At 45.0% G+C, this 24,553-nt stretch overlaps 1 protein-coding gene across 2 annotated transcripts in view; it reads right to left on the bottom strand.

The window, feature by feature from the left end:
- The window catches only part of LOC131194642 (mitotic-spindle organizing protein 2A-like), a 62,089-nt gene extending 39,386 nt beyond the window's left edge, over window positions 1–22,703 (bottom strand). For both annotated transcript variants that reach the window (XM_058175864.1, XM_058175863.1), the window contains exons 1-2: window positions 22,511–22,703; window positions 971–1,089 (exon numbers count right to left, since the gene is read on the bottom strand). In XM_058175864.1, coding sequence (XP_058031847.1) covers window positions 971–1,089; window positions 22,511–22,647 — 256 coding nt within the window. In that variant the 5' untranslated portion in view covers window positions 22,648–22,703. The remainder of the gene's footprint in view (window positions 1–970; window positions 1,090–22,510) is intronic.
- Between the last annotated feature and the right edge of the window lie 1,850 nt (window positions 22,704–24,553).

Raw genomic sequence — 24,553 nt, forward strand, 5'->3', positions numbered from 1 at the left:
CTGAAGGCAAAACAGTGGCCAAGGCGATGCATGTGAATGGCGGCAAGCAGCTGCAGAAGTGAGCCAGCAACAGGCTCCTGCTGGGCGGGGCTGTCAGTGCGATTGCCATGAGGTGAGTCAATAATTAGAATCCTCCAAAAAGAAGGCCTAGCCATTTTTCGTGGGTCAAAAGAAAATAAGACCCGGCCTTCTTTTTGGAGAAATGCGGTATTTCAATTGGAAAGGCTTACTCCAGAAAGTCTGATTAATTTTTAGAGTGAAAGCAACATAAAACTATAACATTGCATTACTTCTCTTATTATATTTAATTGACAACATTCCAGGTCAATGGTAGCTTAATAATATATACTTTGTACATAATGTTAGAAGGAACAACCCCAGATTTGGCCCAGAAAATATTAGGTCCAAACTCTGGCACAGTTGAAGCAATCAGATGGATAGTTCAATGATCTGATACAACATATGGATGTTCTATATGTTTCTAATGATAAGCTTCCTGGAAAAAGAACACTATCTGGAACTTAGAAATGTAGTAAACTGAGACTGTGATTTAAAAAGCATAATTTTTTATGTATGATTTTTCAAGAAATGAATGCAGCTTATATTGTTGGTAGATACCAGAAGAGATTGAAAAATCGAATAAATAAAATCAAATAAAACAAAAGCAACAAATTTCTTTTGAAATTTTAAACAGAAAGTGGATTGTTCGAAAAACACAGACATTAACAGTTCAACACTTAGTAATGCTAGAATGTTGTCTCAGATCAAGAATATGAGGGCATTAAAAAATTAGCATAACTCTATTGTGTCTTCAGAATGTTTTGTCAAATAGAAAATTATCAAACTATTACATAGATTATCTTCCAAAGATTCAAAGTACTCATGTCACTGCTGCTGTTCCTTGCCTTAGACCAAACCCTGACTGAGGCATTCTAATACATGCCTCTCAACAAACAGGGGCACCACTGACCTCGTGCTGCATCAGGAGGAGCCTCAGTACTAATTAATCTCTGCCCAGCACACATGGAACGCAACATTTGAAAGACAGCCAAAGGTGCCACATTCATGCGTAGAAGGTCCAGCAGAATCCTAAGGGGAGAAAATAAGAATGTAATACTTTAATTCATTATTTGCAAACAAGATTTCTTGATTACGGTAACTGAAACCAATTGTTTCTGGCTTGTTAAGTAAAATTAACAAGTGTCTAAAAGAACTGATGGAGTACTCCATAACTCAAATATATACATGTTCAGTAACCCCACCCCAAGAATGGAGAAACAATAGTATTCTTTCCAGCTCAATTTTTATTTCATGTATTTCAATAATGTATTTGAGGATTTTCAGAGGTAACCATCTTTTCCACTACCAATCTTTCTGATCTAGTTTAAACTGTATCTGAGATTGACTTATGCTGTTTTGATTATTTCCATATCTGCTGCTAAATCAGAATACTATAAGTCTTGGATTCTAGTTCTCCCAGAAAAGCATTGATTAATCAGCAATTACTCTTTCTAGAGATCAAACGCTCTACCATCATTCCAGTGCCGAAGAAGCCCACCATCAAGGAACTGAATCACTACAGACCAGTTGCTTTAACATCTACAGTCATGAAAACCTTTGAAAGGCTAGTGCTTTCCTACTTGAAAACCATCACGGATCCGCTGTTAGACCCTTGCAATTTGCATACCGAGCAAATAGATCAACAGATGATTTATTTATTTATTTATTTATTTTATTCGATTTTTATACCGCCCTTCTCCCGAAGGACTCAGGGCGGTGTACAGCCAAGTAAAAATCACAATATAAATATCAAAAGAAATTAAAACAAACATATTATAAAGTGGCCGAATTTAAAACAATTTAAAACATTAAAATATAAATAACCCCAATAAAATTTTAGGCCAGTCCCGCTTGAGTAAATAGGTGCGTTTTCAGCTCACGGCGAAAAGTCCGAAAATCAGGCACTTGATGTAAACCAGGGGAAGCTCGTTCCAGAGCGTAGGAGCTCCAACAGAGAAGGCCCTACCCCTGGGGGCCACCAGCCGACACTGTTTGGCGGACGGCACCCTGAGAAGGCCCTCTCTGTGAGAGCGTACAGGTCGGTGGGAGGCAAAAGGTAACAGCAGGCGGTCCCGTAAGTACCCGGGTCCTAAGCCATGGAGCCAAGGTGGTAACCAAAATCTTAAAGCGCACCCGAAAGACCACAGGGAGCCAGTGCAAACTGCGCAGGAGTGGTGTTACACTATTACCCACGCAGCTGCGTTCTGGACTAGCTGCAGCCTCCGGGTGCACTTCAAGGGCAGCCCCATGTAGAGAGCATTGCAATAATCCAAGCGGGAGGTGACAAGGGCATGAGTGACCGTGCATAAGGCATCCCGGTCAAGGAAGGGGCGCAACTGGCGCACCAAGCGTACTTGGTGGAAGGCCCTCTTGGAGACGGCCGCCAAATGATCGTCAAACGACAGCCGCCCATCCAAGAGGACACCCAAGTTGCACACCTTCTCCGTTGGGGCCAGTAACTCGCCCCCCACAGCCAGCTGCGCAATTGGATGCTGGCCATATTGAGCTTTCCACTAGTCCGTGGAATACTCCTTTTTTGTTATAAAAAAGAAAAGTGGAAAATGGAGATTTTTACATGATCTTCACTAGAAAACATTGACTGCCACCATGGCCAGCAGGGGTCTCTATATAGCTCCTGAAAAAATACAACGCACTGTACCTTATACATATTTAGGTCATAAAGTTTTACAATCTTCTTCCATTCCTATCTTACCTTAACTGAAAGTACAAACTTCATATACTTTAATTCAGTGGCAAAAATTGTTAGACATAATTAATTGGGCCCATCCATATTTTCAAATCTCTACAGGAGAAATGTTACCTCTCTTCTCTTTGTTAAAAGATTCCAAGCATCCTGGAGACTTGGTGTTTCTCACCACTTTGCAGAAAAATTGTTTACAAAAAATTCTAACTAAACTTAAACTGCGATATGTTGATAGAATAGCTTCTACAGCTAAGGGATTATGGTTAGCAATAATTCCAACGTCACCTCTACCTACTGCTTTCTTTATTCTCTCTTTACTGAAAAGGCAATTCACATTCATGAATGGTTAAATTTATCTGCTTCTCCTCCAAGAAACATTTTTCCTTATCAGTCAGCTTTAGAAGAATTAATCATGAAGGCAAGGCGACGTGCTTTACAACTAACAGGTCAAGACTTAGAAGGTATTGCTTTCACTCGTACTAAACTTTTTTTTTTTTTGTTTACATTTATACCCCGCCCTTCTCCGAAGACTCAGGGCGGCTTACAGTGTATAAGGCAATAGTCTCATTCTATTTTGAACTTGAACATTTAATGACTGTCTCTGATTCATATCAGATTGCTTTTTCTCAATATCTTGGTGATATTAGCTATTCTTTGCCTAAAGATCCTCGCATAGTCATTACAAATACATTAAATCTTTCTTTTTCTACTATTTTTGTTCGTTCTCCTCTTCCTGTGTGTGTAGGGCCATCAGTTACTTGAATCAGGTCCATGGCCATCATGGAAGCCAGGAACTCCTGAGCTACCGTTGACGACAAGCCGGCCGATGGCAAGTTGAAATCCCCCATGACCAAAAGTCTGGGAATCTCAACTGCCACCCCGGCAAGCACCTCCAGCAGCTCAGGTAGGGCTGTAGTCACGCAGCAAGGATCAACAGACTCATCTGATTCCTATGGCCCCACTTCACAAGGAGGGATTCACAACCAGCTATCTGAGACACAGTGGACTCCCTCGGCTCTAGGCTTTCCTTAATCACAACCGCCACCCCCCCCACCTTGGGCCCTTGGCTGATGAAATGCACGGAAACCTGGTGGGCACAGTTCAACCAGGGGAACACCCCCCTCTGGGCCCAACCAGGTCTCCGTAATGCCCGTAAAGTCCGCGGACTCCCTCTGGATAAGATCGTGAATCAAGGGAGCCTTATTAACCACGGAACGGGCATTGCACAGCATCAGCCGAAGACCCAAGCTCTGAGGATCCTGACCATCCGGGGAACGAATAAGGACTGAGGGGCCAGAGCACGTGATCGCTTTAAGACATCGAGCACATGCTCCCAGAAAACGATACGACCCCTTGCCTCCGCCATGTCTGCCTCTCCCACTTACCGTATAGATGGAATAACACACGCCGCTCTGAACATCCCCCTCCCCCAGTCTTCGGACCCGATGAAATAGTGCCGTGAGCATGCATGGGACTGGCGATCCCCTCCCCCCCTTTAAATCCCCCCCCGACGGGCTACCACCATTACCCGACCTTACCCTCCCACCCCTTAAAAATTCCCTATTTAAAAAACCCCACAGGTTCTTTTTTTTCGCATGCCACCTCTGTGGGTCCCAAAACCCATCATAGAGGCCGGCCCTCGGTAGTGTGGAGGGCCATTTCTGTGAGGCGGGGGCACCTCGCAGTTGCAAGAGTTCATAAGAAGAGTAGTGCGTCGTAATAGAAGATAAGATCGGTGAAAAGGGGTCCAACTCAATTAACTCAATTAACAGATGATGCTGTTAATATGGCTCTGCACTACATCCTACAACATCTTGAGTCTCCAAACACCTATGCAAGGGTCCTCTTTGTAGACTTTAGTTCAGCATTCAATACCATCATTCCAGACACTCTTCTAACTAAGCTAAACCAGCTACAGGTACCGGAACAGACTTGTAAGTGGATCACAAGCTTCCTAACAAACAGGAAGCAGCAGGTGAAGCTAAGCAAGATCACATCAAATACCTGTACAATTAGCACAGGGGCCCCCCAAGGCTGTGTGCTCTCCCCACTTCTCTTCTCTCTGTATACCAATGACTGCATCTCCAATGATCCATCTGTTAAGCTACTGAAGTTCGCAGATGACACAACAGTGATTGGTCTCATTCGAGACAATGACGAATCCGCATATAGACGAGAGGTCGAACGACTAGCCTTGTGGTGCAACCAAAACAATCTGGAACTGAACACACTCAAAACCGTAGAAATGGTGGTAGACTTTAGGAGAAACCCTTCCATACTTCCACCTCTCACAATACTAGACAACACAGTATCAACAGTAGAAACCTTCAAATTTCTAGGTTCTATCATATCACAAGATCTAAAATGGACAGCTAACATCAAAAACATCATTAAAAAAGGACAACAAAGAATGTTCTTTCTGCGCCAACTCAGTAAGCTCAAACTGCCCAAGGAGCTGCTGATCCAGTTCTACAGAGGAATTATTGAGTCTGTCATTTGCACCTCTATAACTGTCTGGTTCGGTTCTGCAACCCAACAAGAAAAACACAGACTTCAGAGGATAATTAGAACTGCAGAAAAAATAATTGCTACCAACCTGCCTTCCATTGAGGACCTGTATACTGCATGAATCAAAAAGAGGGCCGTGAAAATATTTACAGATCCCTCACATCCTGGACATAAACTGTTTCAACTCCTACCCTCAAAACGACGCTATAGAGCACTGCACATCAGAACAACTAGACACAAGAACAGTTTTTCCCCCGAAGGCCATCACTCTGCTAAACAAATAATTCCCTCAACACTGTCAAACTATTTACTAAATCTGCACTACTATTAATCTTCTCATAGTTCCCATCACCAATCTCTTTCCACTTATGACTGTATGACTATAACTTGTTGCTGGCAATCCTTATGATTTATATTGATATATTGACCATCATTTGTGTTATAAATGTTGTACCTTGATGAACGTATCTTTTCTTTTATGTACACTGAGAGCATATGCACCAAGACAAATTCCTTGTGTGTCCAATCACACTTGGCCAATAAAAAATTCTATTCTATTCTATTCTATCAACTGACTAGAGTTTGCTTGCCAGGAACTGAAGATCCTTTACTCAGAGCTGCTGAACACGCACACTTTATCCCTTTCTCACAAAAATAGAACAAGCTTCCACCATTCCCATTTTATTTGACATATATTGTACCCTGATAAAATCAAATAGCTCAATGGTTTCAATACTCAAGATAGTAGCAAATCTCCATTACCTTGTAATATGTGTGCTAATAAATATAGAATTGGGGTTCCTTTATGTAATTTATGATTAAAATTCTCTCTAGTGAAAGCATAAGCTGTCCGTTCAGTCATAATGTCCTTGCAAAATATCAGTCATTTCTTTAAAATAGCAGTTCTTTACCTTTGAGATAACATCATGAAGTATGGATATGTATATTGAACTCTTACACAGGAGCCATGGTAGTGCAGTGGTTAGAATGTTACTGCAGGCTACTTCTGCTGACCGCTGGCTGACTGCAGTTTGGTAATTCGAGTTTCACCGGCTCGAGGTTGACTCATCCATCCTTCCAAGGTCGGTAAAATGAAGACCTAGATTGTTGGGGGCAATATGTTGACTCTGTAAACTGCTTAGAGAGGGCTGTGAAACACTGTGAAGTGGTATATAAGTCTAAGTGCTATTGCTATAACCACATGATTACAATATAAAATCAATGGGAGCTAATTTTGCCCTTCACTAGGACATGGATCTTGATTTTTAAAATTATTTGAAAATAGGTATTGCATTTACAAGTTTGTGATGAAAAGTAAAGGACAGATCTATGATTTCATATTTTTAATAAAAATCCATCTGAAATTACCATTAAATCACACTTTTGCACAGAATGAGCTATAATAATCACAAACAGAAAATACTGGTGCTGTTATGGTGCAAAAATGGAACTGACACAAAGATCTTCAAAATTGTTTCACTATTTAGATCTGATTTATCTGAAATCGCTATAAAATCACACCATTTATCTGAGTGAAAAGACCAACAAGTCTGATTATTCCTGTTGGTTCTATGGCATAAAAATGTAGACTTAGGCATACCCAACGCCAGCATTCCAGAAAAAAACCCAACTCCAAGTAAAAACTCTGAAGCAAGCATTTTTCAAAGTTCTATTTACTAGAGTAGGTAAACTGGCACATCTGGGAAAACCCAAATCGGAGAGGTTTGGGTTTTCCCTCAGTAAATCAAAACCCCCAAAACCATCCCCTCATTCCTCAGTGGATCATATGCTCCAATCACCATCCGTCCCATCCGTCCCACCTCAAGACAGAAGTTTGACCACTCCTTCTCCAGATGCAGGATCGGCCTGACCTTAACCGACAGGAAGAATGCTATTATGTCTAAAGACAACCCCTCTACTAAATCCCCCCTCCTACTTTCCCACACATGAAAAGGTGGCAGCATGGAAGCTTCCGGTTTAATAAGGCTTCCAAAGCTGGCACCCGAGTTCATACTGGGTCTCTGTGGCTCAGACTGCTAAGACAGTCTGTTATTAACACAGCTGCTTGCAATTACTGCAGGTTCTAGTCCCACCAGGCCCAAGTTTGACTCAGCCTTCCATCCTTTATAAGGTAGGTAAAATTGCCCCAGATTGTTGGGGGCAATAAGTTGACTTTGTATATAAATATACAAATAGGATGAAGACTATTGCTAACATAGTGTAAACCACCCTGAGTCTTCGGAGAAGGGCGGGATATAAATGCAAATAAAAAAAAAAGTCTTCAGTTCACATTTGAAGGTCCGGAGGTCGGGGAGTTGGCGTAACCCCAGAGGCAGCTCATTCCAAAGGGCCGGTGCTGCCACAGAGAAGGCTCTCCCCCTGGGGGCTGCCAACCGACATTGTTTGGTCGACGGCACCCTGAGAAGGCCCACTCTGTGGGAGCGCACAGATCGTTGGGAGGCTATCAGTGGCAGAAGGTGGTCTCGTAGATAACCCGGTCCTAAGCCATGGAGCACTTTAAAGGTGGTCACTAACACCTTGAATTGCACCCAGAAGGCTACCGGCAGCCAGTGCAGGCCACGCAGGATAGGTGTTATATGGGAGCAACGCGGTGCAGCCGCATTCTGGACTAGCTGGAGCCTCCTGGTGCTCTTCAAGGGGAGCCCCATGTAGAGAGCATTGCAATAGTCCAATGTCCAAAAATTAAGCTAGGGTGGGGATGAGGGGTTGAATTGCCCTACTACTTACCTTCAGACTGTTGCAGCCAGGCCTCGCACACCTCAGCCCATTTCTTCTGCAGCCGGCAAGGCTTTTCTGAAGGCCTCTGGATCAATCTGGAGCTCTGTTATCGGCTGCAGAGGCCTTTCCTAAATGTCTTTCCTGAAGGCATCTGTAGCCGATAACAGAGCTCTGGATCGAAGAAGTTCCTGAAGGACTCTGATAATGAAAAAGAGGCCGGGGGTGATGTGTGCAAATGAGGTGAGTCAGTGGACGACATACCCCCAAAAAATAAGACCTGATGCCTTCTTTGGTGGCTAAAAAATATAAGATAGAGTTTTATTTTGGGGAAAACACAGTGATTTGCCAAGGAATATATGGAGGGAATATGAAGTTTTGTATTCCTTAGACCACATCCACATAGCCTCCTTACCCCCACTAACCATTTCCAGAGTATATGTCACCTTGCCAATATTTGCTTTTTGCTATCAATCCAAATATGATTTAAATGCTCTTTTTCCGAAATGGTGCTTTACTCTTATTCCTCTCAAGAGCTTCCTTGCTTCCTTCCTTGACATAGCACATGGAGGAGGAAGCTTGAAGTGACAGGGTCAGGGGCTGAGATATGTTGCGGGCGTGGATATGTTTGATGCCAATTTTCTGTCCTTGTTAAGATGCTGGCCAAGAAACCAGTAGATTGGGAGTTCTAGCCTCCCTTAGGTTTGAAAGCCAGCTGGATGATTTTGGGCTGGATTGCTTTCAGTCTAAAATCTTTCTTACAGGGTTGTTGTTATATGAAAAAATAGAAGGCAGGAGTATTATTTATGTTCAATGCTTTAGTTGACCAAAATATATAAAGGGCAGGATAAAATAATTTGATGGGCAACTGTATAAAAATAAATACAAATTATTAATAGTAATGAAAATAATAAAGTTCAGCCTCAATTGTTTTGGCAATTTGTTGTGGGTCTGCTCCCTTTAATGCAGTCCACGGGCTCAGTGCCAGTTCTCCATATGTACAAAATGATAACCCTTTGCTGAAACCTAGAAATTGATAGATTGAACAACTAACCCACTAAATAAAAAATTAAAGAAAGAAATCTATCAGATGATAGTATGATGAATGAAAAAGAAGAAAAAAAATGCAACACATAAAGAGCATTGTGGATGCCAATTGGAGGAAGCTTTTCAAACAAGGCATGGTTTTGAGCAAGATTAGTATTTCATATGATGAGCTCTTAAAATATTGTATAATGTATGTTAAAGCTATAAAGGAGTGCAGTACAGCAAGATTTTTTTAATAAGAGTATGCAATAATGATGTCCATGAGGGACAGAAAGATTTATGGCAATATTATTTCTTGCTGACTCTGAAATGAGAAGGTTGTACAGAAAAGCAGCTGTGTGGATCTTTTCTTAGATCTTTCCTCCTTAACTGCTATATTCTTTCAGAGAATCTCCCTAGCTTGAGATATGAATATAATGCAACAAGGGTTTCAAGCCCATTTGAAGGGCAAGATTTGGAAGAGAACAATATTAATGAAAAATATCTTACAACTCCCTAATCATTATTGTTGTCCACCATTTTTAATATCCTCTGAAATTAGTTTCCCATTATATATATATGGACATGCAGTTAAATGTTTGTTTTAAATATCTGACACTAGTCAAACTGAAACATGTAATTCTGCTAAGTCAAGATTGTCATTTTCACTGTAATTATTCAATACTTCAGCAACAAAAATACTTTTTCATTCAGTTGTAAATGTAGAAATTAACTCTATTTCTAGATAAAGGTATATAAAATTTGGAACCATAAAGAAAAAGATCCATAATCTTTACTAACTGTTTCTGCGAAAATAAGGTCTATCTGGAAAATAAGCCCTAGTAAGTTTTTACATGTGCACCTAATATAAATCCTACTCCCAAAATAAGCCCTACTTAAGAGCCTGCATAGCCGCCTGGCCACCCATTCCATCTGCTTGCTTGCAGTGCTGCGGCCATGAGGTGAGGCACAGGGGTGGTGCTGCCCCATGTGCCCCACACAGGCTTATCTCAGGGCCTCTGCAGTAAGGCCATCCATGCCCTGGAACCTGCCTTGCAGTGGCAGCACCAACAGCCATGTGCAGCAGGAGCCCATGTGGCCACACAGGGCCCTGCTGCTAGAGCTGCTGCTGTGAAGGTGCTGGAGCTGCTGCTGCAAGGCGAGGCAGGTGTTGAGGCATAGGTGGCCTGGTTGCAGGGGCCCTGAAGTAAGTCAGTGCTGGGCACGCTCTCACTGCAGCAGCACTTGCAGTATGCGGCCTCCTGCTCCACCGCAAGCAAGCAGAAGAAGTGAGGGCCCAATACATGGGGGAGAAAATAAGACACCTTGCCAAAAATAAGTCCTAGTGCCATGAGGGTGGCACACGTAGCCATATCAGTGGGCATGCGGGCCCACAGAAACGGCCCATTTGCCAAGTTCCTGTGGGACCACAATTTGGCAAACAGAGGCATGGGAGGTTAAGCTGTACTGTTACTGGGTTAATTACTTTCACTATCGGAAATGCCCTAGGAATTTCGGTCCTAGTTTCTTGCTAGGCAATCTGAGCTTAAGGTATTTCGTTGACAGACATACACAATCTCCCACCCGGAAGGGGGACTGGAGAGAGCGCTGTTTGTCCATCTGTTTCTTGTATGCCTCTGCTGCCTTTGTTAGTGATGTCTTCGTGTTCTCCCAATCCCGCTTCAGCAATTCCATCCATTCGGCCAGTTTCATGGACAATAGTGGTTCTCATAGCAACTCGGACATGGGAACAAATTCCATGCCGCTAGTGATCTGAAAGGGGGTTAACCCGGTGCTACTATGTACTGCATTGTTGTAAGCCACCTCTGCAAAAGGCAGCAAATTGCCCCAGCTTTCTTGTTGATAGTCCACATAGCATTAAAGGTACTGCTCCACCATCGCATTTGTCCGTTCCATGGCCCCGCTAGTACTCGGATGAAAAGCCAAACTAAGTCCTTGCGTTGATCCAATGGACCTTAAAAACTCCCTCCAGAATTTAGTGGTGAACTGGACCCCCCTGCAGAGATGACCCTATGGGGCACTCCATGTAGCTGGTAGATCTGCTTGATAAACATCTTGGCCAACTTTCTGGCAGAGGGCAATCCTAGACAGGTGATGAAGTGGGCTTGTTTGGAAAATAAGTCAATCACCTTCCAAATGATGGTATTTCCTCCGCTTTCTGAAAGTTTGACTATAAAGTCCATAGCAAACTTCTCCCAGGGCAGGCAATGGTCAGCCACTTGCTGGAGAAGTCCAGGGCGTTTCCCTGGTCTCAGTTTCATAGTTGCACATGTAGTGCAGCTCCTGATGTAATCCTTTACATCTGCTTTCACCTAGGGCCACTAGAATTGTCTCCTGGCTAGGTGCAGGGTTTTTAGGAATCCAAAATGGCCGGCTAATCGGGAGTCGTGGCTGCACTGTAGGATTGGAAACCTCAAACTGGCAGGGACATACAGCTTGGATCCTTTCCAAGCTAGTCCCTCTCGTAGGGTCAGGGTTTCTCAATTTTCTTCAAACCACTGGTCATCCAGGTGTGCAGACTTCAGTGCAGCTGTAATTTGATCCCCCCTTAGGGTCACTCTGACGTTTGGCTTGGCCTCTTCTGGTGACTTGAGTCGCCTGTTGGGAAGGGGGAATGATCGCTTGGATGACCTCCCTCCTCCCTCCAACTGTTAAATTGTGGCTTTCTTGACAAGGCATCCACTAGCAAGTTCTTTCCCCCAGGATGTATTTGAGTTCAAAATTGAACCGTTTGAAGTATTGCGCCCAGCGGACCTGCTTGGAAGAGAGCTTTCGGAGGGTCTTAAGGGCTTCAAGGTTTTTGTGATAAGTACAGACCCAGAAAGACACCTTACTCCCTCTAAGAAGTGTCACCAAGAAAGGACAGCCCAGCGGACTGCGTAGGCTTCCTTTTCCCATATTGCCCACTGTCTTTCTGTGTTGGTGAATTTTCTGGACACATAGGCACAGGGTAGGTGCTGACCCTAGGGTTTTTTCTGTAAGCGTACCACTGCTATGGCCATGTCGCTGGTGCTGGTTTGGACGACAAACTGTCATTCAAGGTCGGGGTGCTGAAGAATGGGCTCTTTGGCAAAAAGTTTAATTTCTCAAATGCCCTTTGGCGGTCAAGGGACTAGGTCAGTGGTTGGTTTGGTTGCGGTTTCAGAGCAGGGGCCCCTGTTTTCAGCACTTCTGTCAGGGGCAGAGCTACTTCCACAAATGCCAGGATGAACTGTCTATAGAAGTTTGTGAACCCCAGGAAGCTTTGGAGTTGCTTGCAGGCGCATTGAGCACTGTTTTTACTTTTCCTGGATCCATCTCGATTCCCTCATTTGACACTCTGTAGCCCAGATAGTCTAGGGAAGTCTTATGGAATTCACATTTGGACAGCTTTGCATAGAGCTTCGCAGCTAGGAGTTTTTTCAGGATCTGCCGCACTAGTTTAATGTGTTCTTCTAGTGTCTCGCTAAATTTAAGCATGTCATCAGGTAAACTAGGATACCCTTGTACAAGTGCTCATGTAGCACTTCATTGATTAGCTGCATTAACATGGAAGAGGCTCCCTGCAGCCCAAATGGCATGACTTTAAACTGGAAGCTGCCTAACAGTCTGTTAAATGCGGTATTCCATTCATCTCCCTCTTTGATCCTTACCCAGTAATATGCTTCTCTTAGGTCTAGTTTGGTGAATACTTTACCCTTGGCAAGGTGATTTAGCATGTCCTTCATTAGGGGTAGATGTTCTCAATGCACATGGCATTTAATTCCACGGAAATCCATGCAAAGTCTCATCCCCCCTCATCTTTCTTTTCTTTGAATAGCACCGGGGCTGCTACTTTGGATTTGGCAGGCTGGATGAATCCTCTTGACAAATTGGTGTCAATGTATGTCCTCAATGCGTCCATCTCTTTAGGGGTCATGGAATACATCTTGGGCTTTGGCAGCTTGGCTCCCAGCTTGAATTCTATTGCCCAGTCAGGGGTGGGGAGGAAGTTACATTTGTGCTTGCTGAAAGTGCCTGCCAGATCTCTATACTCTCTGGCACCTGGGAGCATCCAGGCAGGCCGTACATGGTGGCAGCGCCCTCCCCACTACCAGGGTTGCTAGGGGGCAGAACTTGTTGATCTTTGGCTTGAGGGGGTGGCAGCAGTGGGCCAATGCCTATTTTTAGCTTTTGATAGCCATCTTCCCATGTAATGGCTGAGCCCCATTTGTCTGGCCAAGTGAGCCCCAGGATGAGCAACTTGGTCTTCTTTGGGGCTACCACAAAGCTTATGAGTTCCCAGTGGTGCCCAATTTCCAGTCTAATGAGCTCCGTGACTAGAGTGGCTGCCCATTCAGTGTCCCATCAACTTGCTCAAAGCGTATGGGGCAACCCAGGGGTTTCGTGTCTATCCCTAGCTTTTGGATGGCTGGGAGGCCATCCAAAAGGCACCTGGTGCAGCCGGTGTCTATGATGACATCTATGTCTCCTTGGGCCCCAGTGCTGGGCACCACTATTCGGGACTTAATCAAGAAGGGGCAGATAGTTTCACTTACCATTGGATCCTCTTCACTGGCATCACTGCTCTCACTGCCGATGCTTGGAAAGGGTTCTGGAGCTGGAGTTTCTCCTCTGCTTAGTGGTTGGGAAGGAACCTCAACAGCCTGCCCGGCAAGCTTCCCTTTGTCTGACGGTCTCCACAGGGTTTTCTTCACCCTGGGGGCTGCTGGCATACGGAGTTGAGGGATGGAGCCAGTGCAGGGCACTTGGAAGCTCAGTGGCCTTGCTGGCCACACCTGAAGCACTTGATTGTGGCTGTGGGTGTCAGCTTTGGCACTTCAGCCAGTTTTGCAGAGAGCCCAGGGCTCTCTTAGTAGGTTTTTCCAGGGTGGGCTTTCAGTTAGGATAGATCTCCAGGTCCATGGCCACTGCCATCCAGTACCAGTCTTGTATGTGGTCAGGGACCCCTCAAAAGGCAAAGCTTGCCTGAGGTTTTGATTTAGAGCCTCTTTGACATGGTGAACGAAGAGGTGTTCTGGTCAGTCTCTCAACTTTCCGGCCAATCTTCGGAATTCCCAGACAAATTCCTTTGGGGGTCTGCCCCTTTGCTTTCTGTGCATGTCAAAGATGGCGGTTTGACGATTTTCTCGGTGTGAGCAGGGCGGAGGCTTCCCGGCCAAACGAGGCAGTCTGTAGGCGACCTGGCTGCCCATGCCTACCTGGACGGATGGAAAATCATCCCGGCAGCCATGAGAGGGGTTTTTTGCCCTCGAGAGGTCTGTGGTTGCCGAGAGCCGGGCCAGGAGGCGATCGACGGCGAAAAGGTGGCAGCCATCTTAGGCAGGGCGGGGCGCAGCTCCGGCCTATTCCCCGGCAGCAACTTCGATCTATTCCCCGGCAGCATTGTTTCTTTCTTGGCTGCAATGAGGACAACGATAGGGGCGATGAGGACCTTGCAAGACAACATCAGCATGTATAGCCCCTGCGGGGTCCCCCTCATGGAACGGGGGTTGCTGGAAGGGGGGGCGGCCATGGCCGCTGCCGCGGTGGCAAGGATGCCTTGCTGGTGATGGCGATGGCGTCAGAGCTCTCCTCGGTGGCGACGGAAACGGCAGGCTCTCTTCCTTCCTCCTTCCTCCTTCCTCTTCTCCCTGGATTGTCCTCTGGACTTGCTGGCTTGGGAATGCCATAGGACCTGGTTGCTTACTTGCGATGGCACTTAGCTGTGACTCCTGAGGACATGAGGCTGCTGAGACGACTGAATGCCACCACATGTTTATTTATTGGACCCGTGTCCCTCCTGGTTGGTGCTGGCCACACAGGAGGTTACACGAGGCTGGCTCCAGGGGATTGTTAACGCTTCCTTGATGGAGGGTGTTGTTCCCACCGCCTTGAAAGAGGCGGTGGTGAGACCCCTCCTCAAGAAGCCCTCCCTGGACCCAGCTGTTTTGGGAAACAATCGTCCAGTCTCCAACCTTCGCTTTGTAGCGAAGGTTGTTGAGAGTGTGGTGGCACATCAGTTACCTCAGTACCTGGATGAAACTGTCTATCTAGACCCGTTCCAGTCTGGCTTTCGGCCCGGGTACAGCACGGAGACGGCTTTGGTTGCGTTGGTGGATGATCTCTGGAGGGCTCGGGACAGGGGTTATTCCTCTGCCCTGGTCCTGTTAGATCTCTCAGCGGCTTTTGATACCATCGACCATGGTATCCTGCTGCGACGGTTGGGGAGCTTAGGAGTGGGGGGCACCGTTCTTCAGTGGTTCACGTCTTATCTCTCCAACCGATCGCAGACGGTGTTGGCAGGGGGGCAGAGATTGACCGCAAGGCACCTCATGTGTGGGGTGCCACAGGGGTTGGTTCTCTCGCCTCTCCTGTTCAACATCTATATGAAGCCGCTGGGCGAGGTCATCAGTGGTTTTGGGGTGAGATACCAGCTGTACGCTGATGACACTCAGCTGTACATTTCCACCCCTAACCACCCCAATGAAGCTGTCGAAGTGCTGTCCCGGTGTCTGGAGGCTGTGCGGGTCTGGATGGGGACAAACAGGCTCAAGCTCAACCCCTCCAAGATAGAGTGGCTGTGGATGCCGGCATCCTGGTACAGTCAGTTGCAACCACTGCTGACTGTTGGGGGCGAGTCACTGGCCCCAATGGAGAGGGTGCGCAATTTAGGCTTTCTCCTGGATGGGCGGTTGTCTTTTGAGGAATACCTGATGACCGTCTCCAGGAGAGCTTTTTACCAGGTACGCCTGGTTTGCCAGTTGCGCCCCTTCCTAGACCGGAATGCCCTATGCACAGTCACTCATGCCCCCGTCACTTCTCGCCTGGACTACTGCAATGCTCTCTACATGGGGCTTCCCTTGAAGAGCACCCGGAGGCTCCAGTTGGTCCAGAATGCAGCTGCGCGGGTGATAGAGGGAGCCATTCATGGCTCTCATATAACACCTCTCCTGCGCAAGCTGCACTGGCTGCCTGTGGTCTTCTGGGTGCACTTCAAGGTGTTGGTTACCACCTTTAAAGCGCTCCATGGCTTAGGACCGGGATACTTACGGGACTGTCTTCTGCTACCACATGCCTCCCACCGACCGGTGCACTCCCATAGAGAGGGTCTCCTCAGGGTGCCTTCTCTGTGGGGGCACCTGCCCTCTGGAATGAGCTTCTCCCAGGACTTCGTCAACTTCCTGACCTCCGGACCTTCCGCCACGAGCTGAAGACATATCTATTCTTCCGCGTGGGACTGGCATAAAATGGGTTTTATTAGGATTTTAATGGGGTTTTATGTTGTTATGTATTTTATATTTGAATTATCAGCCAATTTGAATAAGTTTTTTAATTCTGATTTTATTGTATTGTATTTATGTATGCTATTTTTATCTGGCTGTAAACCGCCCTGAGTCCTTCAGGAGAAGGGCGGTATACAAATTAAATAATAATAATCATTATCATTATCATTATCATTATTATTATTATTCAGGCTCTAGATTTCTGCCTCTTCTTCTTCCCTGTGGCCGTATCTTCGAATCAGACCCGAAGCAGTTGCACAAATTCATCTGCGTCCTCTAGTTCTGGGGCTCCTTCGTTGTGCAATTGGGCTATCCATTCCGCTGCTTCTCCTTCCATCATGTGGTCAGTAATTGCTGAGACTATGTCCTGATCTGTTTGGTATTGATCCCCATAGCGATCAAGATGGGACCAAACCTGGTTCAAGAAATGAGCCAGCTTTCCTGGGGTCCCATCGAAAGTCACTCTGAACTGTGGGGGAAAAGCAGCTGCAGAACCGGGGCAGGCAGCGGGACTGGGGCTGGCATTCACTGGTACTGCACCCATCTCTGTCTGGGGTAGAAGGCCCATCCAGGGGGACTTGGTCGGGGGCAGTTGGGTGGCTGGCTGGCGAACAGGAGTAGCCAGTCTCGGGAATGGCATCTCCCTCTGCAATCTGGGCTGGATTGACCCAGGGGCCCATTACTGGCTTGGGCCAATTCCGTTGGAGCTGTCATCTCAGTAGACCAGGTCCAGCGGGGAAGATTCTGACGCAGTCCACTTTGTGCTGAGTGGAACAAGGCAGATGCTCCACTCTGGACAGTCATGCTGCCTTGACCTGGGAAGGTGAACATGGGCTGAGACAGTACCCAACGAGGCTGACTGCTTGGAGGGAGTTGGGCGTGCTGCCCACAATGAACTGACCAAACTTCTGCTGGAGGCCGACTAGCGACTGGCTTCAAGATGGTGGCTGCAGACCCCACTATCTGGACTTGCTAAGTTCATGGGTCTTGTTGCTCTCCACTCGAAGACTGTGATGTGCTCAGCTCGTCCCGATATGATCTGGGGCTCTTGGAGGACCGCCACGCCAACCAACTCCTAGGGTGATGGGAGTCCTGTAGCTTCATCCCACTGGGAAGGATCCATCTGTGTGATCTGCCGGGGTGCCCGCTCTTTGGGCCAGGCGCCCTGCTAATTCTTGGCCTCCCCTTCAACTTCCACAGCTGCCAAGGGATAGCAGATGGTCCTGCAGATGATCTCCAAGCTAGTCCCATTGACTCTCTCCATGGTCACTGTTTTCTCCTCTATCTTCCCTGAGTTTTTGTGCTACCCGGTAGACCGGGAAGGCACCCAGGGTTCAGGACCCCAGACAGGAAACCTGTGGCACAGGAGCTGCTTGGAAGTTTTTTAAAAAAGATTCAGATTAATATCAGGGTTCTAAGTAACACATCCAACAAAATCAAAACGCCAAGGCTGGCATTTTCCTCAAAGCTTGAATTTATTAGAAATGTCATATTGGCGTATCTGGAAAAACCCGAATCTGAATCCCCCTGGTTTTCCCCACCCAAAGTAAAGTCAAAGTTCCTTCCCCTGCATCCACATGGGCATCACATGGTCCAATCAGGACGCTGTCCCAACTGTAGTTGACTGCCAGTCACACCTCTCCAGGTACAGGCTGAACATCCTTGACTCCCAAGGGAAAATATGTTGTTAAATTTAAATAATAAATAAATAAATAAATGGCTATACACCCCACACTATCTCCACGTCACCTTCCCTTTCCCACAGCTTACCCATCCACCACTGTGACAGCCCTGAAATCTCCAAGATAACTCCAGGGCTGACAACCATGTTCTTTTGGGCCCCAAAATAAGCAAGTAGGACTTATTTTGGGGGAAACATGATTTCAGGGTGATCACCCTGGCTGGGTACCCCCCTCCAGCGCACACACTAGCCAGCAAGCACGTGGGGACCAAAAGTATCCAGCAGCAGCTGCAGCCCACCAGTCCCTTGGTTGGCGCATTCTGGGGCTGCGCAGAGCAGAAAGCATGGAGCGGAATGCAGGCAATCCCAACATGCCATGCGGGATGCAGGCAAGCCAAGAGATACAAAGATGAGCATCCCACAGTCAGCCACCACTCCAGTCCACCACGGCTCGTCTTTCCTGCGGCCCCTGCAGCATGTCCGGATCACCTTCCTCCACTCCCCTTCTTCCTGTCTACTGCCGATATTGCTGTGCAAATATGAGCCTCCCACAGCTGCCCATTGCTCCACCCCACTGCCGCTTGGCTTTCCCGCGGCCTGTGCAGTGCATCTGGGTCTCCTGCCTCTCCCCCATCTCTGCTTCCACCTGCTGCTTGCACAGATAAACTCACCTGTGCTGTGCGGGCTGCGAGCTGCTGCTAGACACCATCAGCCCACATGCACTTGCCACCTATGCTGGTCATGCCCACCCTGCACTAGGGCTTATTTTTTTGGGTATGGCTTATATTAGGCGTATGAGTAAAAAACAGGCTGGAGCTTATTTTGAGGCTAGGTCATATTTTCCAGGAAACACAGCATTTGTGTCAAGGTATTGTATCAATTTTTTTCATTCTACAATTTATATATACATTTTCAGGCAGATTCTTTATAAAAAGGATAAAAAATCAAGAGAATAGACAACAACCTACTACATAAGGTAGAAAAATATGGGTTAGACAGCATCATCACCAGATGGATTTGCAATTAGTTGACTACACTCAACATGTAATCCTCAATGGAACTACAGTATACCTACATGGAAGGAATTATGTAGTGAGGTACCTCAAGGTACCTGTCTTAGGCCCTGTATTCTGCAATATCTTCATAAACAATGTAGATGAGGAGATAGAAGGAGAAATCAAATTTGCAGAGAACACAAAACAGAAGATAGGGTGAATATCCAGAAGGATCTTGACAGACTAGAACACTGGGTCCTATCAAACAAAATGAAATTCAGTGATGAAAAAAATAAGATATGACACTTAGGCGAGAGAAACCAAACTACAATATTAAAAAGATGTTGAGACTCTGGAAAGAGTGCAGTAAAGAGCACCAAAGATGATTCGGGGACTGGAGGCTAAAACATATGAAGAACAGTTGCAGGAATTTGGTGTGTCTAGTCTAGTCTAGTCTAGTCTAGTGAAGCTAGGCAAAATTACATCAGATACCTGTACAATCAGCACAGGGGGCCCCCAGAGCTGTGTGCTCTCTCCACTCCTCTTCTCTCTATATACCAATGACTGCATCTCAAAAGATCCCTCTGTTAAAGTATTGAAGTTTGCAGATGATACAATATTGATTGGTCTCATTTGAGACAATGATGAATCTGCATACAGACGGGAGGTTGAATAACTAGCCTTGTGGTGTGACCGGAACAATTTTGAACTAAAGTTCAACAATCTTGAACTAAACACATTCAAAACCATAGAAATGATGGTAGATTTTAGGAGAAACCCTCCTATACTACCACTTTTTACAATACTAAACAACACAGTTGTCCACATCTTACAATACTAGACAACACACTCTACTGTATCAACAGTAAAGACCTTCAAGTTTCTAGGTTCTATCATATCTCAAGACTTAAAATGGACACCTAACATCAAAAACTTCATTAAAAAAGCACAACAAAAATGTTCTTTCTGTGCCAACTCAGAAAGTTCAGGCTGCCCAAAGAGCTGCTGATTGAGTTCTACAGAGGAATTATTGAGTCTGTCATCTGCACCTCTGTAACTGTTTAGTTTGGCTCTGCAACCAAATAAGACAGCCACAGACTTCAACTGATAATTAGAACTGCAGAAAAAACAATTGCTACCAACCTGCCTTCCATTGAGGACCTATATACTGCACGAGTCAAAAAGTGGGCTGTGAAAATATCTACAGACCCCTCACATCGTGGAAATAAATTGTTTCAACTTCTATCCTCAAAACCACATTATAGATCATTGCACACCAGAATAACTAGACACAAGGAGTTTTTCCCCGCATGCCATCACTCTGCTAAACAACTAATTCCCACAACAATGTCAAACTATTTTCTAAGAGTGTATTACTATTATTCTTCTCATCCTTCCTATTACCTATCTCCTACTTATGACTATAACCTTGTTGCTTGTAACTTTATGATTTATATTGTTTTATTTAGTTTCCTAGTATGATTTGATTGCTTATTTAGTATCCTATGATTATCACTAAGTGTTGTATCTTATGATTCTTGATGAATGTATTTTTTATGCACCAAAGACAAATTCCTTGTGTCCAATCACACTTGGCCAATAAAGACGTCCAGTCCAGTCCAATCCATTGAAAAGAAGGACTAAGGGATGACATGATAGCAATGTTCCAATATTTGAGGGACTGCCACAAAGAAGAGAGACTCAACCTATTTTCCAAAGCACGTGAAGGCAGGACAAGAAGTACTGGATAGAAGCTGTTACATACTTCTGGCTGCTTTCCTTTGTAATCAGAGGCAAGCTCCCCTGACCACTAACAGAGCCAAGACACAGTGAAGGCCTTTTCTTTCATTTATTGCAAGAAATGGGGAGAGAAGCTTATCAAAGCCTGGTTCTCTCCAAAGTTCCAACACAAAATATTTCCTTCTTTATACAACCCTGTCCCAGTCACCACATCAATCCTCGCTCCCCATTGGCTGAGGTACAATGAGGTTACAGTCTTCCTGATCACCTCCTATATATTTCCTGCTACATACTAAATCATACATCACATGCCCATTAAAATTAGGAGATAATTTATGCAAGGTGTGTCAAATAATATTCATCAGCTAATTAGACATGCTCAGTTGCCTGTTTTGAGTTTGGGGCCTTTTTTAAATGGATTCTTGGAACAATAGATTTTCTGTTTTTCCGTTTTAGCTTTGCCTTTCCTGTTTTCCAATTTAGTTATCTTTCTTGTTATCCCATTCAGTTAATTTCCCCTGGCTAGCTATTTCCTATTGCAGCTATTTTTATAGCTTGTACTCTTCCTTTTTCCACTCTGAAGACCCAGCTAATTTTTTCTTATCTTATATCCTGCCTTTTATACTACCTTTTCTTGCTCATATCCATTGTAGATTCTTTGGCAGGACTGATTTTCTATTCAGTAATTTTCTATCAATTTTCTATTCACTGTGCAGTAGATTTGATTGTCTTTGAAGATTCATCATATTGGTGCACACTTATCAGAAACTAACCAAGGAGAAAAGCAACCTAGAACTAAGGAGAAATTTCCTAACAGTGAGAGCAATCAACAAATGGAATGGCTTGCCTTCAGAAGTTGTAGGTGCTCCATCAGAAAAAGACTGGACAACCATTTGTTTGCAATGGTACAGACCCCTATACCTGTGATGGTGAACCTATGGCATGCATGTCCAAAGTGGCATACGAAGCCATGTCACCCAGCATGCGCCCCCTTGCCTGTTTGCCTTCCAGGTTTCTGGCGCACATGTGCGCGTGATGATCAGCTGTCCATACGTATGGCAGTGCCGAAAACTGGTTTACACATGTGCACCAGCCAGCTGATTGTCGGGTGCCATTGCCCACCAGAACAAGGAAGTTTGGCTTTTCCGGAACGTGATCCCTTCGCGCAAGCGGCAGTGTCGAAAACTGACCAGCTCATTGTCGGGCATGGCTGCCACTAGAACCGGAAGTTTAGCTTTTCCAGAGCGCGGCCTTGACAAGCATGCATGCACGCGCACGATGTTTCGTGTTCACCATCACTGCCCTATATTATAGGGTCTCCTACTTGAGCAGGTTGGACTAGAAGACCTCCAAGGTGCCTTCCAACTCTGTTATTCTGTTAATCTAACTGATCCTCACTTTCAGTTCACTGATAATACCATCAAATTACTAGCTGGGCCCTGTACAACTCTTATCCGTTTTTATTATCTCCAAACTATATTTTAAATTGCAGTCTAAGAAATAGGAACTCCAGGGCATTTTATTATACAGGCTAGGGTTATAATTGTAGGCAGAACTTAAATGGTCAGACTGAATAGTTGACACACCTCTTGAGGAGGATTCAATGTTATCAATCGAGACCACCACAAATTAAATGCTTTAGCAACTACAATTTAATTGGGCGAAGAGGTCTCCCGTTGCTATCTTCCATGTACCTCCTTCTAGAGGGGAAGAAAAGCGGATGAAATAATACTCCTATAGTTCCTAATAAAGCAATGTGCACAAGCTTCCAAGTCCTCAGACTCGGACCACTCACTTAAACACTTCCGGGTCAATGCCGCTCCCCGCAGCCTGCGCAAGTTCAAATAGTTCCGCTTCTTCCGCCGTAAGAAGTTTCCGCCGAGCTCGCGATCCCACGGCTGCGGCCCCCTTCAGTAACCCTGCCGTGTCCATCACCGACCCGATATCCCAGAAGCGCGCTCCGACCTCACGTTCACTTCCGCGCGCAAGGCATCTCGGGATGGCTTTTATTTAATGAGGAACGCAGGGACGCATAGTTTCTCTGAAAGCCGATAGATCTAAACTGTCGAGTTCTCCTTTGGTACTTTGAAGGTGGACTTTTTCCCTTCGGCGTCTGTTTTTCACTCATAAGCAGGATATGAACGATGGTAGCAGATGGGGAAAAATAGCAACAGAGTGCTCCATTTTCAGACCATGCCCTCTCCTCTCGTTTTGTATTCTCTCCATCTACCACTGGGTCTGAATCAAAGGCATATTTGGTTAGAAGCTGAAAGAGTTCAGTAGTATTTTGCTCCTACTTACAACACCGATCGATTACTCAAAGATCTTGTTTGCTTGGTTGATTTTGTATCCAGAGTATCATGCTGATCCAAAACCTTTTGCTGCCTAAGACAAAGCAGTAAACATTGCTTTTCTCACTGTTACATATTGAAACAAATGGAATTTGTAGTGGAATCTCATTTAAGTATTGCAAGTTGGATAAGAAAAAAGCCTGAGAGAAGCAGATTCTATTCTGCCATTTTGGAGGCACATGTAGAATGCATAGGGGTTTCACAGCTAGAAATATGGAAGTGCCCATTCATCTGTCAATTTATCTGTCAGTCCAAAATGTAGTATCTGTTCTCAGCTAGTCCTGGCCAAAGCTGTGCCAAATATAAAAGGATTGTATCAGGATCTGTGGCAGAGAGGCAAGATTGAGATTCATGATGAAAAGTCCTTAATAATAATATGCAAAAAGATCTATTAAAATTTCTTTTGGAAAGTGAGACCTAAAAGACTCTCATCCAAAAGGTAGAGGAGGGAACCAGAGGGTCAGCTTTACTAGACTTAATTCTTACTAACAGAGATGAAATAATAGAGGGGGTTGAAGTTGAAGGAACCTTGGGGGAGAGTGACGTATCATACTGGAATTCTCAATACAATGCAGACACAAGCAAAATCAGACTAGTGGCTTAGATTCTAAAAGAGCTAATTTAAACTAACTTAGAGCTCAGGAAGGATTCCATGGATGAAAATCTTAAAATGAAAAACAATTTAAGAAGCTTGGAAAACTCTGAAAAATGCAATTATAAAAGTCCAGTCCAGCACATACCACTGAAAAAGAAAATTAAGAGATCCAAGTAGAAACCAGCACAGTTGTATAAAGAACTCTCTGATAAACTGAAACACAAAAAGGAGAAATATAAAAACTGGAAAGAAGGACACATAACTAAGGTAGAAAGCCAGCAAAGAGGACAAATCTGCAAAGATGTCAGTTGTCCAATTGGTGAATCCAGAACAAGAAACTCCTGGGACATTATTTTACCAAGAGTATAAAACTTTACTGAATAAACCACATTGGTACTGAAGAAGCGAAACCAGCTCTGGATTTCCAGTGTAAAAGCAAGCGTAGTTAATCCCACCTTTTTCCTATGGTCCACCCACAATCCAAAACATCAACCAATCACATATGCTCATTTTGTTATGAGAAAATAGTGCAACATTGGGACATCTGCTTGGTGGGATGCCAGCAATGTCTCATTGTGCTGATGGATGCTTGAATATCATTCTCCCTCCTTTGCATTCCAATCACACACACACCCCCAACCTGCAGGTGAAGTGGAAATGTAGGTGAAAGTGTGAGTCATTCCTGACAAAAGTCAGGAAAGCTAAGTCTCAGAATGAAGTAAGATGTGCAATAAATGTCAAAAATTATTTTTAAAAATTATTTCAACAAGTTAAAAAAACCCAAAAAACTCAAAGAAACAATTGGGCCATTAATGGGAGAACATGGCAAGGAAGTGACAAACAGCAGGGAGAAAGCAGAGCTCTTTAATTCATTCTTTACATCTGTCTTTAT

Source organism: Ahaetulla prasina, chromosome 3 (assembly GCF_028640845.1).
Source record: "Ahaetulla prasina isolate Xishuangbanna chromosome 3, ASM2864084v1, whole genome shotgun sequence".
Taxonomy (NCBI): Eukaryota; Metazoa; Chordata; class Lepidosauria; order Squamata; family Colubridae; genus Ahaetulla; species Ahaetulla prasina.